The sequence below is a fragment of the Chlamydotis macqueenii genome, chromosome 26 (genome assembly GCF_036417535.1).
Source record: "Chlamydotis macqueenii isolate bChlMac1 chromosome 26, bChlMac1.mat, whole genome shotgun sequence".
Taxonomy (NCBI): Eukaryota; Metazoa; Chordata; class Aves; order Otidiformes; family Otididae; genus Chlamydotis; species Chlamydotis macqueenii.
Window position 1 is genome coordinate 5584416 of NC_141581.1, and position 13025 is coordinate 5597440.

General features: G+C 68.6%; 1 protein-coding gene across 1 annotated transcript; it reads right to left on the bottom strand.

The window, feature by feature from the left end:
• Window positions 1–6667: 6667 nt before the first annotated feature.
• Window positions 6668–11113, bottom strand: IL12RB1 (interleukin 12 receptor subunit beta 1). The gene is made up of 14 exons (XM_086767470.1): window positions 11034–11113; window positions 10628–10742; window positions 10322–10491; window positions 10098–10249; window positions 9594–9630; window positions 9353–9463; window positions 9185–9267; window positions 8610–9096; window positions 8427–8528; window positions 8169–8318; window positions 7939–8082; window positions 7717–7813; window positions 7561–7642; window positions 6668–7479 (listed from the first exon to the last, which is right to left on the bottom strand). The coding sequence occupies exons 1-14, from the start codon at window positions 11068–11070 to the stop codon at window positions 7066–7068; spliced, it is 2181 nt and encodes a 726-aa protein (XP_086623596.1). The 5' UTR covers window positions 11071–11113; the 3' UTR covers window positions 6668–7065.
• Window positions 11114–13025: the final 1912 nt, after the last annotated feature.

Sequence of the window (13025 nt, forward strand, 5' to 3'; positions counted from 1 at the left end):
GACCCCGATCATCTGCCCCGGCCGCACAAGGGGACGCTTATTCCCGGGGCCGGAGGGGGAGGAGAGTGGCCGAGCACCCCGCCATCCCGCTGCGCCGTCCTGGGAAAGCGCATCACGCCGTGACGGTGACGGCCATGGGGACAGGCCGCGCCGGGCCAGGGAACCCAATGCCAGTGGGCACCGCTCCCGCTCGCCACGTGGGAGGGATCTTTCCAGCAGGAATTCTTGCAAATGCCTCCAGGATTTTCTTGCCGAGCCAGGCGGTAGCGCAGCGACGCGGGGGGCACGGCCTGTCTGGGGCTCTTGCCAGCCAAGGGCTGCTTTCCTGAAGCCCAGAGGGGCTAAAAATACCTCGTCTGGATACTGGGAGCCGGGGCGAGGTGCAGACCCCCCCCCCGGCAGCGCTTTCACAACGGCTGGCAGCGCCGCCGGTGCTCCCTCCGGCCTTCTGCTGTTTACCTTCCCCGGCTCCAAAGTCCCCGCTGAGCAGCTCCTGTTTATCGGCACCGGGGAACTGGGGGTCCCTGGGGGTCTGCCGAACCCGACGGCCCCGTGCCCTGTGTGGCGATGCCGGCCGCGGTGCCGGGCGGGAGGCGTGTTGTGCAATGACAGTGCCGGGAGTATTTATAGCCCTTGGCCCCGCGTGGTGGAAAATGCTTCCCGGACCACCCGGCAAAATCCGCTCCTCGAGAGGGGCACGGAAACGCCGCCCCCTACCCCGCCCCACGCTCAGCTCCTCTCTCTTTTCCTTTTTGCCATTCAGTCCCCAAAATGTGGGACCCCTCTGCCCCAGGTGCTGGGGTGCTAGGACCCCTGCGCCCGGCTCCCAGCCCCGCAGCCCCTTTCTGCAGCATTTTGGGGGGGCTGCTGCTTCCCCCCAGCTCTCCCTGTCCCCTGAGGATGCTCGGTCCCGGCATGGCGGCCACGGCCTTCGCTCGCGGCTGTTGTCCTCCGGCGCGGGGTCAGGGCGGGGGGCCAGCACGGCCATGCTGCGGGGAGGGTGACACGCGAAGCTCGCGACCGTCCCAGCGCTGGCAGGGACAGAATGTGCCGGCGCCGGCGCAGCCCAGCGAGGGCCGGGGATTATCCGCGCGGCTCCTGCCTCCCGGCCCGGGCGCCCGTCCAGCTCCCAAAACAAGCGCTGCCTCCCCCCCATCCCAGCTGGGCTGAGCCCCGTGGGGCACAGCTCGCCCCAAAACGCCCACCGTGGGGGCACCGGGGGCCGCTCTGCTGGCAGAGGGGGCGGTCAGTGATGATAAATCTGGATTTTGCCCAAGCGGGGACGCCCCGCTCTGTCCCCGCGCACGCGGTCCCCGGCAGCGCCAGGCCTTGCTTCGGTTTTGCTCCAATCCCCGGTGCTGCAACCGGCGCGGCTTGGTCCCAGCAGCGTCTCCGGGGTCCCCCTTCCCACGGCAGTGCCGGCGCTCTGCCGGGGTGCCGGGAAGCAGCCGTGCGCCCCGACATGCCGGGGCGGCTCCGCAGGCGTCCTCTGCCCGCTGACTCAGCCGTTTGTTTGCCGGAGCCGCTCTCGCCCACGGAAACCGCAGGCAAAGTCCCCGCATCCCTGCACCGGGGCCTTCCTCCCCGGCTCGACGGGAATCGCAGCTTTTTCCCGGAGCGGCGGCCGAGCCGGTGCGGGCGCTGAGCCCCTCCGGCTGCTGGGGGGAAAACCGCGGAGAAACCGGCGTTGGGTTTTGCCGGAAAACGGGGTCTGGAGCACCCGGATGGACGTGTCGCGTGCACCGCGCGTCCCGTCCCCACGGAGCGCGGTGGCGGTGCACGCGGGCGTTGCGGTGCTCGCCGAGACCCCCGCGGCTGCCGGCTGGTGCCGCAGGCGGCCGGGGGCAAACCGCCGCCTTGTTCACCGCATGGCCCCCAGCCCCCTGTTTTTCTGGAGCTGACCCCCCGCTTTGGGGTCCCTCGCAGCGAGGCCACCCGACCCCTTGCGCGGTCACCGCTCCCTCCCTCGGGCAATGGAAAATTTTTATGACTTTTTGACTTTTATCCAGTTGTTTGGGAGCGAGGAAGGGGCCGGGCGCTGCGCACAAACATGTCTATGTATAAACAGCGGGGACCGCGCCGGGGCCGCGGCCGCCGGCGCCGGGAGCCAGTGGGAACCCTCCCCACAGAGCCGGGTGTCCCCTCTCCCGCTGGGACCCCGGCGCAGCGTCGCAGGCTTGGTGACCCAGAGTCGTCCCCGCGGGGACGCAAATATTTTGGCTTTGTTCAGAAAAACAACACCACTAAAAAAAAAAAATCCCCCCCCCCCGAGTCATCCGACGGCAGCACGTGGTGTGTTGGCACGCAAACAGGGCGCGCGGGGTCGGCGCTGGCCCGGCTGGGGACACGGCCGCAGCTCCCACGCCAGCACGCGGGGAAGGGCTGGGACCCGCGGGTGACGCCGCCTTGCCCCGCGCCAGCGATGTGGCGCCGTGGGACTTTGCTCCCAGTGCCGCTCCCCACGCCGGCGGGGTTTGCTTTGCTCCGCAAGCCGTGCGGAAACCCTCGTCTCGGGGGACGCGGCGCGGTGGCACCCCACGCCCTGACCACCGCGTCTCCCCGCAGCTGAAACCTTGCTCGCGCGCCGTATCCAGCACCAGGCACCGCCGCCCTCCCCAGGGGGCTGCTCTGGGTGCTGGTGGGGACACGGCCACCCCCTACCCAGCGGCAGGGGCTGGGGGGCCGTCACTTCCACTGGTCCCCATTCCCAGGGCGACTCCTGCCGTGGGTCAGCCCTGGCCAGCCCCCCAGCTCTGATCCCCCCAGCCGCTCCCTGCTCTCAAAGCACCTGGAAACGGGGTCCTGCGCCTTTTTTCTTGTCCTCCCCCCACCCCGCTCCAGCAAGAAACAGCAATTTTGAGCTGGTTTCAAAAAAAAAAACACCCAAGAGCCAAGGCCAGTTTGTGGGGGACGGTGGCTCTGATTGCAAGGATGCCCACACGTTACTGGGAGCTTACCAGTAAAGCCCCCTCCCCTTTTTTACTGGCCTCGTTAGCAAGCCTGCACCTGATTACTTTTAAACGCTTGTGAGGAGCAGGAGAGGGATTTTCCTGCTCGGCAGCTGTGTAAATGCCACTGCATCCTGCCCGGCGATGGCAGCAGCGATAGCCCGTGGGGCTCCTGGCCGGCTGGAGGTGGCCGCGGCCGGCGGCGAGGGCGGCCACCGCTCCGCCGAACGCTCCCGGCAGACCCTGAGCCGGTTCCCGGGGGACCCTGAGCCGGTTCGCTCCGCTTTCCCGGCGGTTTCGTGTGGGAAAAAAATGAGGGAGAGTCGATCGGCTTGCGAAGAGCTGGTAAACCCCGAGAGCGCGTGGGGCGGGGGGAACGGCTCTCGGCCCTGCGTTTGCTGCCGCAGAGCTCAGCAGGTTGCTTGCTCCAGGATCAGCTCCTTCCCTGAGGTTTTGCTGAAAAAAACCAGGATTTTGGGGGGTTTTCTGGTTCTTAGTGAGCCAGTTATCTTTAGCTCAACCCCGGCCGCCAGCGTAAGCGAAATGCATTTACGCCGGGCGGCTCGGCTGCGTCGTCTGCGCCGGTAAGGGCGCCGCGTCCGTTCCTTCACGCTCAGCCGGGGCAGGAGGCGGCCGCCCCGCTCCCGACGCCCTCGCTTTATGATTGCCTTTATTATTATTATAAGTTTTCAGTTAAAAAAAAAAAAATCAATAGCGGTGGTTTTGCTGCGCCGGGCGGCTGCCAAAGCCTGGAAAGCTTCGGCCGTGCCAGGGGCTGAGCTGCCCCCCGGCTGCCGGCCCCGCGTGCAGCCATCCGAAAACGCTCGAGCGGCAGAGGGAAAATATTTCCGGCCCTCGCCCGGATGTTTTGTGCGCGGTAGAGGAGTTTTTTTTTAACCGCTTCTCCCAGCTCGCGTGCGGGGACGCGGGCCCCCGTTCGCAGAGCAGGAGCGTGGCGGCGCTTGTGACACCGCGCAGTTGCGAAACGCCGGTGCCGAAATACCCATGGCGTTCCGAACGCCCCCAGCCCAGCCGCGGCCGGCGGCCGAACCTCGGCCGGCTGCGGTCCCGGCAGCCCCTTCCCCACCGCTCGGGTGCGGCCGCGAGGCCCTGTGCCGGTGATGCCGGGGGGGTGGGAACCCCAGAAGCTTTTCTGAGGGAGGAAAAGGAACAATTCCCCAGCTGCAGGGGTTTTTCTGCCCCCGAGCATCCTGGCCGCGGGGGTTTTGCAACGCCGGGGCGAGGCACAGCGCTTGGACTCTGCTTAAAGAATAAAATAAAAAAAAAAAAAAAAAAAGACAAATCCCAGGGATTGGTTTGTTTGCTTAGAAATTAAGTCCAAGCGGCTCCTGAATGGTGCCCTAATCCCTCCCGGAGCGGGTGGCATTGTGCAGGTGGTGGCTTTCTGCCCGGAAAATGATTCTCCTCCTCGCCACAGCGGGGCTGGGCGCAAAGACCCCGCGGGCGAGGGAAGGGGCCGCAGGGCTGCACCCGCCTTGGCCGCCCCGTGCCAAAACCGGGCTGACGCTCCGCGTTCCCCCGGGGCTGGGAATCCGGTCAAACCCCTCCATCCTGGAGCCGAATCCCGGCCCCGCCGCTCGCTTTCCCGGGATGCGGCGCTGAATTTCCCGCTCCGCAGGGGCGAGCGGAGGTGGAGGTGGTGCGGGGTAAATCCCCGGCCGCGTTGCCGGGATGCTGTGGGAGCGGGGGGAGGTTTTTCCGCGTTAGGGCAGGGATGCTCGGCGCGCGCCTTGGCCAACGGCACCCTGACTGGGCCGCGCTGGCACCGGCGGCTGTAAACAGCCGGCCAGAAATAGGCGATACAAAAAGGCGTCGCGGAACAAAATCAGATGTCCTCCTCTAAAAATAAAAGGCGGCGGGTCTTAAATTAGCCGCTCACGGAGGTGTCGGGGTACACGTGTGCGGATGGCTGGGGCTGCTCCGCTCTGCTTGCCCCCCCCCACCTCCCCCACGGTGGGTGTAACGAGTTGCCCGTTCTCAGGCCACGAGCGGCAGCAGCTCTCGCCGGGCATAACCCATGCCCCGCGGCACGTCTGGGTCCCACGCGGCGTTGGATCCGGATGGAAGAGCAGGGAAGGTCACGTCCTGGCTGGGAAAGCTGGCCTGGCGGCCGTCCTCGCGTCGCTGGGCTGAGAGCAGCTTCCGGAGGCTCATTTGGAAAACAGCGCTGTGAAATTTAAACTAATTAGAAAGTCCCGAGCTGCTGGTGCGTGCTAATTGGCAAGGCCGGCTTAATTAATTTTCCCCAGCACCTTGCCCGTGGGCTCTGCGTGGCGCCGTGTTCCCAGCAGAGCACCGGCCAACTCGGGACACGTGTGGGAAAGGATGAGGGGGGCTGTCAGCGGGGACGGGGCAGTCAGCGGGGACGGGGCTGTCCCCGAAGGCGTTGGGGGGGACGTGAGCAGCACCAAGGGTGCAATGGATCCCCGGAGGGCGGTGGCGGGGGTGTCCCCCGGGCCCCCCCTCTCCCCCCGGGTGTTTTTAATGCGACTGTGGGGACTGACCGTCCCGGCTTGAACCTGTTCCGTGCGCAGGAATTATGAACTGGCGGCGGCACTGGCCCCGAGCCGGGCGATGTGTTTACCGCCGCCGCCCAGCCGTGCCGAGCCAAGCCATGACCCCGCTGCCGCTTTCTTCACCGCCCCGGCCCCCAAAATGGGCTGTAAACAGGGGCCGGGGCTGAAACTCGAGCGCGTGCTCGCGCCGAGCCGGTAACCAAATACTTCCTCCGTGCGCGGCTGGCCTGGTGCGCTCCGACGGCGAGCCTGGGGTCACCCGAATCCCAGTAAAATCCCTAAATCTGATCGCTCTGGCTGGGTTTTTGGGGCTGGGGGGATGCCAGATCCCCGGCCTCCAACCGATCCCCAGGGATGTGAGGTGCTGGAGGGCCGGGGGGACGCGTGGCGGGGAGGGGAAGGTGGATCTGCTCTTCCAGGCGGTGGGGGAGCACCCTGGGGACGCGGGGCTGGTGCCACCTCGTGGCTTCGCGGGCGCCCGAGGCGCGGTGGACGTGCGGTGCCGGACACCGGTGGGCACGGTGGTGGGGGGCCCTGTGCGCACGCGGCCAGCTGGGACCCCCGCCCACGGGGATGCCGCCATTGCGGCCGGCCGTCCTCCCCGGAGCGCCGGGAAGAGCCGTGGACCCCAGCCCAGCCACGGCTGGTGGGGGTGACACCCAGGGAACGCACCGAAACGCAGCCGTGTGCCGCCCCGGCCGCGCTCCACGCTGCGTCATCTGCCATCGGCATGGTTCCCGCCCGCGCGTGCCGCCGCTGCGAGCGCCGTTTTGGTGAAATCCCCGCGAAGCGCGCCAGGCGCTGCTTTCCCCAGCCTTCCCCGTGCTGCTAACCTCATTTTCTTTTTCTTTTTTTTTTTTTTTTTAAATCCTTTTAATTTTTTGCGCTCTCAGCAAGAAAACGCTGACGCCTCCGGCCCCTGCGCACAGGGCAGACGAAAACCACAAACCGCTCTTCATCTTCAGCAGCATCTCCAGTTCCGCCCCAGATAAGAACCGAGGCGGCGGCGTGGCCCCACGCGAGGGGACCGGGGGGGGGCCCCTGCCTGCGCGGGGTCACCCCCGGCCCCAGCCCTGCGGCGCCGAGCGGCGCCCGCGACCCTGAGCCCGTGCTGCAGCCTGCCCGGGGTGGGCAAGGGAGGGCACCTCGGTGCTGCTGCTTCACGATTTATTTTAATTTTCTTGAATTTTGCCTTTATTTTCTTGAATTTTGCATATTTAACACTTTTGTATATTTTTTTACTTCTCGCAAGCAGCCGGCGTTGGGTGCGGCGGCCCTTTGTGCCCCCGTCCCGCCGGGGCGACGCCGGCCCCCGCTGTGGCGGGAGGCAGCCGGCCGGGATGAAGCTCTGCCTCTCCTCCCGATCCGACCGAGGAAATCCCCTCGGCCCCGGCCGCACCCTGCTGCCTCCTTCCCTCCGTATTTACCGCCAGCGTCGCCGTCCGCATCCTGGAACGCAGAAAAATCCCTGGCAGCGCCGGTGCGGCCTCGCGCCCGCGGGGTGGGTGCTGGGCGTCTGGTGGGTCACCTCTTTCATCCCCCCCTTGCCGCCCGTCCCCGCTGTCCCAGCTCGGCGGTGGCTACGGCACCAACGTCTCCGGCGGTGGGTCCCACGCTCCCTGGTCCCGGATGATGACGGGTTTGTCGGAGATGAGCAGGGCGATGGGCACCAGCGGCTGGCGCAACCCCTGCCTTCTCTCCTCTTCTTCCTCCTCCTCCTCCTCGTTGCCGAGCGGGTGGCCGGTGCTGCCGGGCGGGGGAAATCCCACCGGGCTGGGCACCTCCTGCCTGCGGTAGGCGAAGGGCAGCCCTTTATCGTGGCCCAGCGAGCGCGCTGCCGCCGGCTCTTCAGCCGCCACGCCGGGCCGCGTGCCGGCGTCCGGCGTCTCCTTGCTGGCGTCCGGCATCTCCTTGCTGGCGTCCAGCTCCGTCAGCAGCAGCTCCGCCGCGCTGAACCTCTCCAAGGGCTCCAGCAGGCCTGGCCGGGGCTGGCCCTGGGGGTCAGATGTGTTTTGGGGTGGGAACATCCCACGCCTGTGTCCCGCGCAGGGTCCCTCCCGCGCCTCGCTCCTCACCGGGCCCGTTTCCCCGTCGGAGAACTGGACGGCTTTGCTGCCCACGGGCTTGGGCAGGGGCGGGAAGAGAAGGCGGCGAGCCCTGGAGAGAGGGGGGGTGGTTGGTGAGGGGGGAGGATTATGGGGGGGCGAGGGGGCCACCGTCGCCGCTGTCACCTCTTCTTGCTCAGCTGGTAGACGGCAGCCACGGCGGGGAGACCCAGCGAGATGCCCAGGTACTTCAGGTTGGATCTCCACGCCGCTCCCTGGGGACCTGGGGACGGGCACGGCTGAGCGGCGGCGCCGCCGTCCCCCGGCAACCGGCGTGGGACGCGGGAGCCATTTCGGGGCGAGGGCGAGCGCCCCACGGGGAGGGGAAGGGGGGTCTCCAGCCGGTACCCAGTGCCTTGGTCTGGAAGTGCCACCCGGCGCTGCAGGTCCCCTCGCTCTCCGCCGTCACCTCCCAAACGCCCACCCGGTAGGCTGTGCCGGGCCGTAGGTTTCGGAGGGTGTAGTGCGACGCCGCGGCGTCCGCCTCGCCGTCTGGGCAAACGATAACGAGCAAGGCGGGGGTCCGGCAGCGGCACCCTCCTCCCGCCCCGCGGGGGTGGCAGGGGGGTCCCACTCACAGGTCACGTTGTCCCCCCGGGCCGCGTGGCAGACGAGGTACTTGGCCAGCACCCCAGGGCAGGCGGCACGCGGGGACGGGCTCCAGCGCAGGACGACGGCGGCGGCGTCCCCGGCGCTGGCATTGATCTGGACGGGCAGGGCCAGCGAGGCTGCGCGTGATGGTGAGCGGGATGTGAAAAAAAAAAAAAAAGGGGGGAGCGTTTTGGGAACCCCCCCATTTTACAGGTAAGGCGGGCGCGGCATGTTTCCGTACGAACCGTTGCTGGCGTAGTGGTGCCGCAGGGCAAAGGTGGCCCAGCCCCGCGCCGGCGCCCAGCCGTGCACGGCCAGGCGGTAACAGCCCGGCGCTTCCAGTGCTCCTGGGGTGGGAAGCGGGGATGCTTGTGAAACCCCCGTCCTGGGCAGGGGGGACGAGCGGGGGGCTCGGGGCGCTCCCTTGCCTCTCTCCACATGGACGCTCCCGGCAGGGAAATCCCGTCGGACGCAAACGCCCGGATTCGGGGCTCCCGGCAGCGGCTGCTTCTCGAAGCAGTAGACGAAGCCGGGGCTCGGCGCTTCCCACCGCGCCGTCACGGCGCCGCCGGCCACGCGGACATCCTTGAAGCCGAGATCTGGGATGAGACGGGGCGGCGTGAGGGGCGGCTGGGAAAATAACTCCCTCCAGGCCGCCGGCGAGCTGGGCGCCGCCGCCCGGCGCGTACCTGGGCGCTGCTCTGCCGGCACGCGGAGCTGCCACGCCGGCCCCGGCCCGGCGGCGTTGGCCGCCGTCAGCAGGATTTGGTACTCGGCCCCGCAGAGGGTGAGGTTGTGCGCCGTCACCTCCCCGCCCAGCACCGCGACGTCCTCCTGGGCCGGCCAGGCGCAGCGGCACGCCAGCATGCGGACGCGCAGCGTGTAGGTGACGTCCCCTTGCTCCCGGGGCGCTGGCTGGGGACGGGACGGGACAGGCGGCTGCTCGGGGGACGTGACGGCAGGGGGGCTGCGGGAGGGGGTTCCCTGGGGGATGTCGCCGTACCTGCCAGTCCAGCCGCAGCCCCCGCTGCCCGTCTCTCCCCAGTTTTCCCAGCTGGTAGCTCGGCGCCGGGCTCGCCAGGATTTCTGCAAGAGGAACGAGCCCGGCTGGGCTATCGGCGTTTTTTGGGGAGCCGTCGGGATCTCGTCTGCTTCCGCTCCTCTTCCTCACCCTCGGGAACGAAGATGGAGCCGCTCCAGTCGCTCCAGTAACTGCTCCAGTGGGAGGGCTTGTGCCGGAGCTGGACCTCGAAGGCGCCGTCCCGCCCCAGGGTGCAGGTCACTACGGGGGGGGGCAGGGGCAGGTTCGGTTTCCCCAACTTTTGGCCACCGCAGGGTGCTGGGGGCCCACCAGGACCTGGGGGCTCCCCCGGGAGATGCTTGGCCCCCGCGTCCCCACGGGCTCAACCCACCTGAGTCGTCCTCCTCCATCACCGACTCGCACGTCACCTGCAGAGAGAACCAGGGACGGAGGCGCCCACCCAGTAAGGCCAGTATGTTACTGGGACGTGAAAGCAGATGCTGCCATGTCCTGTGAACATCGCAGGGGCTGGGGGAGCCAAACTGGGTGGCCAGGAGGGTCCCCTTGGCCGGGGGACCATGGCTTCGGCCCCGGGACCCCACTGGCAGCAGCCGGGAAGCAGGGGGGGGGTCCCAGCTGCGGGGGGGGGTTTGCTGGGGACGAGCGGCCGGATTGTGTCCGCCCGCGTCGTTGGTCTAATCCGGGGTTTCGCCTGCATAATCTCCACGGACGGCGGCGGGATCCCGGGGCCGGGAGGACGGGGCAGAGCCGATAACGCGGCGAAACAGATGGGACACGGATGGAGGTGGCGGGGGAGGGGGGGCGGTGGCGTCGTCACCGAGCCCCCGGGACGCTGCTGACCACCGCTGCCGGCTCCAGCAAACGGTGTTTTTACCTGCGTCCAGTCGCAGTGGCCCATCCTCCGGAAGCGAGCCTCCCGCTGTGGCGGCCAGCCCCCGCGGTGGCACGGCGGCCGCGGCACCCGCAGCCGCAGCCGGCCGCCGCTCTTGGTGAAGGGCGTCCCGCTGGGCGGCGGGTCCGGCTTGACTGCGGAGACACGGTGGTCTCGCGGTTATCGGCACCGGTGCTGGCGCCCGGCCCGGCCCCGCCGGCGCTTACCGGCCTCGTCGAGGTACAGCGTGAGGTTGGGGGTCCTGTGGACGTGGCCCCCCCGGCGCGCCTCCACCCAGGCCGTGGCGTTGGTGAGGACGTAGACGTGGTGATGCTTCAGGGTGTACGTCGTCCTCGCGCCCGCCTCGAACCGCTGGCACAGCCTGGGCGTCACGTAGCTGCGGGGGGAGCGGGCACGAGGTCGGATCCGGATGGGGCGGACGCGGGGCGCCGTGGGCGCGTGTCCCCGAGTGTCCCGGGCACGACGCGTCCCACGGGCTCCCCAGGACGCAGCAGTGCCCGTCCCCAGCTCACCAGAGAGTCAGGAGGTAGGAGGTGTCGCCGGCGGGGCCGCGGGGCGGCCAGGAGCAGAGGAACCAACGCGAGCGGCATTGCTTCCAGCAGGAGAAGCCGGGGTCCGCGGCCGTGCCTGCGGGACAGCGCGGCGGCTGGGGGCTTCCCGCACCCCAGACCCCGGCACGTTCGGCAAGGAGCAGCGGCGTCCGACCCCCGCGATCCTCGCCCGGGGGAATCGCAGCAGCCGCGTGGGCGATTCTCACCCAAACCCCACCGTTTCCCCCCTCTGCCGGGAACGTGTGGTTTTTGGGTGAGCGTCTCCAGCGCGGCGACAGCTCCCCAGACCTTATCGCCCCCCCGAATCGTTCATCGAAAGTTTTTTCTGAAGTTATCTCTCATCTCCCGGCGCCGCGGGAGCACTTACCACCCGCCGCCAGCGCCGCCAGCAGCCACACCAGCATGGGCCGCCCGCGCTGTCCCACGCCAGATCCACGGCTCCGCTGCCCTTCCCGGCCCCCCGCTCCCGCAGCGCCCGGCGGGTGCCTTCCCCCAGCTCGGCGGCGGCCCCGGCGCAGCTCCCCGCGGCCGACGTTTCCTCTTCTGCCCAAAGCTTGCCGGAGCGCGGCCGTTCCCAAGCGGGGCAGAGCAGGAGGTGCGATTGTGTGCCTCACTTTTACCAAAAGCAAAAGAGAAAGCAACCAAAATATCCCCTTTTTCGGCCGGCGCGCCTGCCAGGACTCGGCCAAACCCTGCCCCGGTTGCGCCGCGTGCCCCGGCTGCGCCGCGTGCCCCGGCCCGGTGAGAAGCGCAAGGTAAGCAAAAGAGATCTCTTGGGGTTTTGAGGGTTTTTGGTTTTTGTTTTTTTTTTTTTTTTTTCCGCAAACTTCGCGGCGTGTTTTTGATCCCCGGCCCGTAACCGGGCGAATCTCGCGTGGCTGCTCCACGGCTGGCGCGGTTCGGGTTTTCGGCAGCGCGTGTGCGCGTGGCCGTCACCGAAACTGGGGTCCTGCGCCCTTCCCCGGCGCGACTCGTCCCCCGCGGCGGCGAACAAAGCCCCAGTGAGGCAGGAGCGCGCGGTGTCGCCGGGGCCGCCGGCAGCCGCGTGACGGGGCGGGTGACCCCGGGACGACGGAGCCGGGCGGCGCTGGGGGCCGCGCACAGAGTCCCCTTGTTCCCGCAGAAAGCGTCCCCTTGTGCGGCCCGCGCTCAGGGCCGCGGGACGGCGCTGGCGGGAGCGTCCACGCGCCGGGACGGTGCTGCCAGGCCCCCGTGGGCACGGCCGAGGTCAGGGCGCGGAGGGACCCCCGCAGCTCCCGCCTGCGCTGGGCCCCCCCCGGCTGGGTACGCACCGAGCCGTGCTGTGCCGAACGGAGCTGTGCCGGGCTTTGCCGAGCCGCAACGCGCAGCAGGACCCTGCTGTACCCACGCCACGCTAAGCCGGGCTGGGCTGCTTTGTGCCGTGCCAGGCCGTGCCACGCTGGACTGTGCCAGACTGGGCTGTGCCACGCTGTGCTGGACTGTACTGGGCAGCACTGGGCCGTATGGATCGAGCTGTGCTGTGCCGTGCCAACTGTGGGACAGACCTGGGCTGGACCACACCAAGCCGGGGGCTGTTGCCACTCTGTGCCCTCCTGCGCCAGCCCCTGGCCGTGCTGTGCTAGGCTGTACCGAGCCAGGCAGGCTGTGCCACTTCTGTGCCGTGCCGTGCTGTGCCAGTACCGTGTTGTGCCATGCTGTGCCGTGCCAGACCTGCCCATGCTGTACCAAGCCAGGCAGGCTGTGCCACTTCTGTGCCGTGCCGTGCTGTGCCAGTACCGTGTTGTGCCATGCTGTGCCGTGCCAGACCTGCCCATGCTGTACCAAGCCAGGCAGGCTGTGCCAGCCCCACGCTGTGCCGTGCTGCGCTGTGCCAGCACTGGGCCATGCTGAACTGTGCCATGCTGTGCCTGACCCTGCCGTGCTGGGCTGTACCGAGCCAGGTAGACTGCACCAGCCCTGGGCTGTGCTGTGCTCAGCCCCATTCCGTGCTGTCCTGTGTTGTGCCATGCCAGGCTGTGCCGTGCCGTACTGTGCCGTGCCAGATTGTGCCATGATGGGCTGTACCGAGCCAGGCAGGCTGTGCCAGCCCTGTGCTGTGCCATGCTGTGCCATGTCAGACTGTGCCATGCTGGGCTGTACCAAGCCAGCCAGACAGTGCCGTGCCGTGCTGTGCTGTGCCAGACTGTGCTGTGCCGGGCCGTACCGAGCCAGGCAGACTGTGCCGCGCCGTGCCGCGCCATCCCGTGCCGTGCCAGCCCCGGACCCCGTGCGGATGCGCTCTCGCTAACGCGGCGGAGCCGCTGGGGGGCGCCCCGGGAGGCAGCGGCGGGGCGGACCGGACCGGTGGCACCGGGCGGAGCGGGCGCAGCGGGAGGCG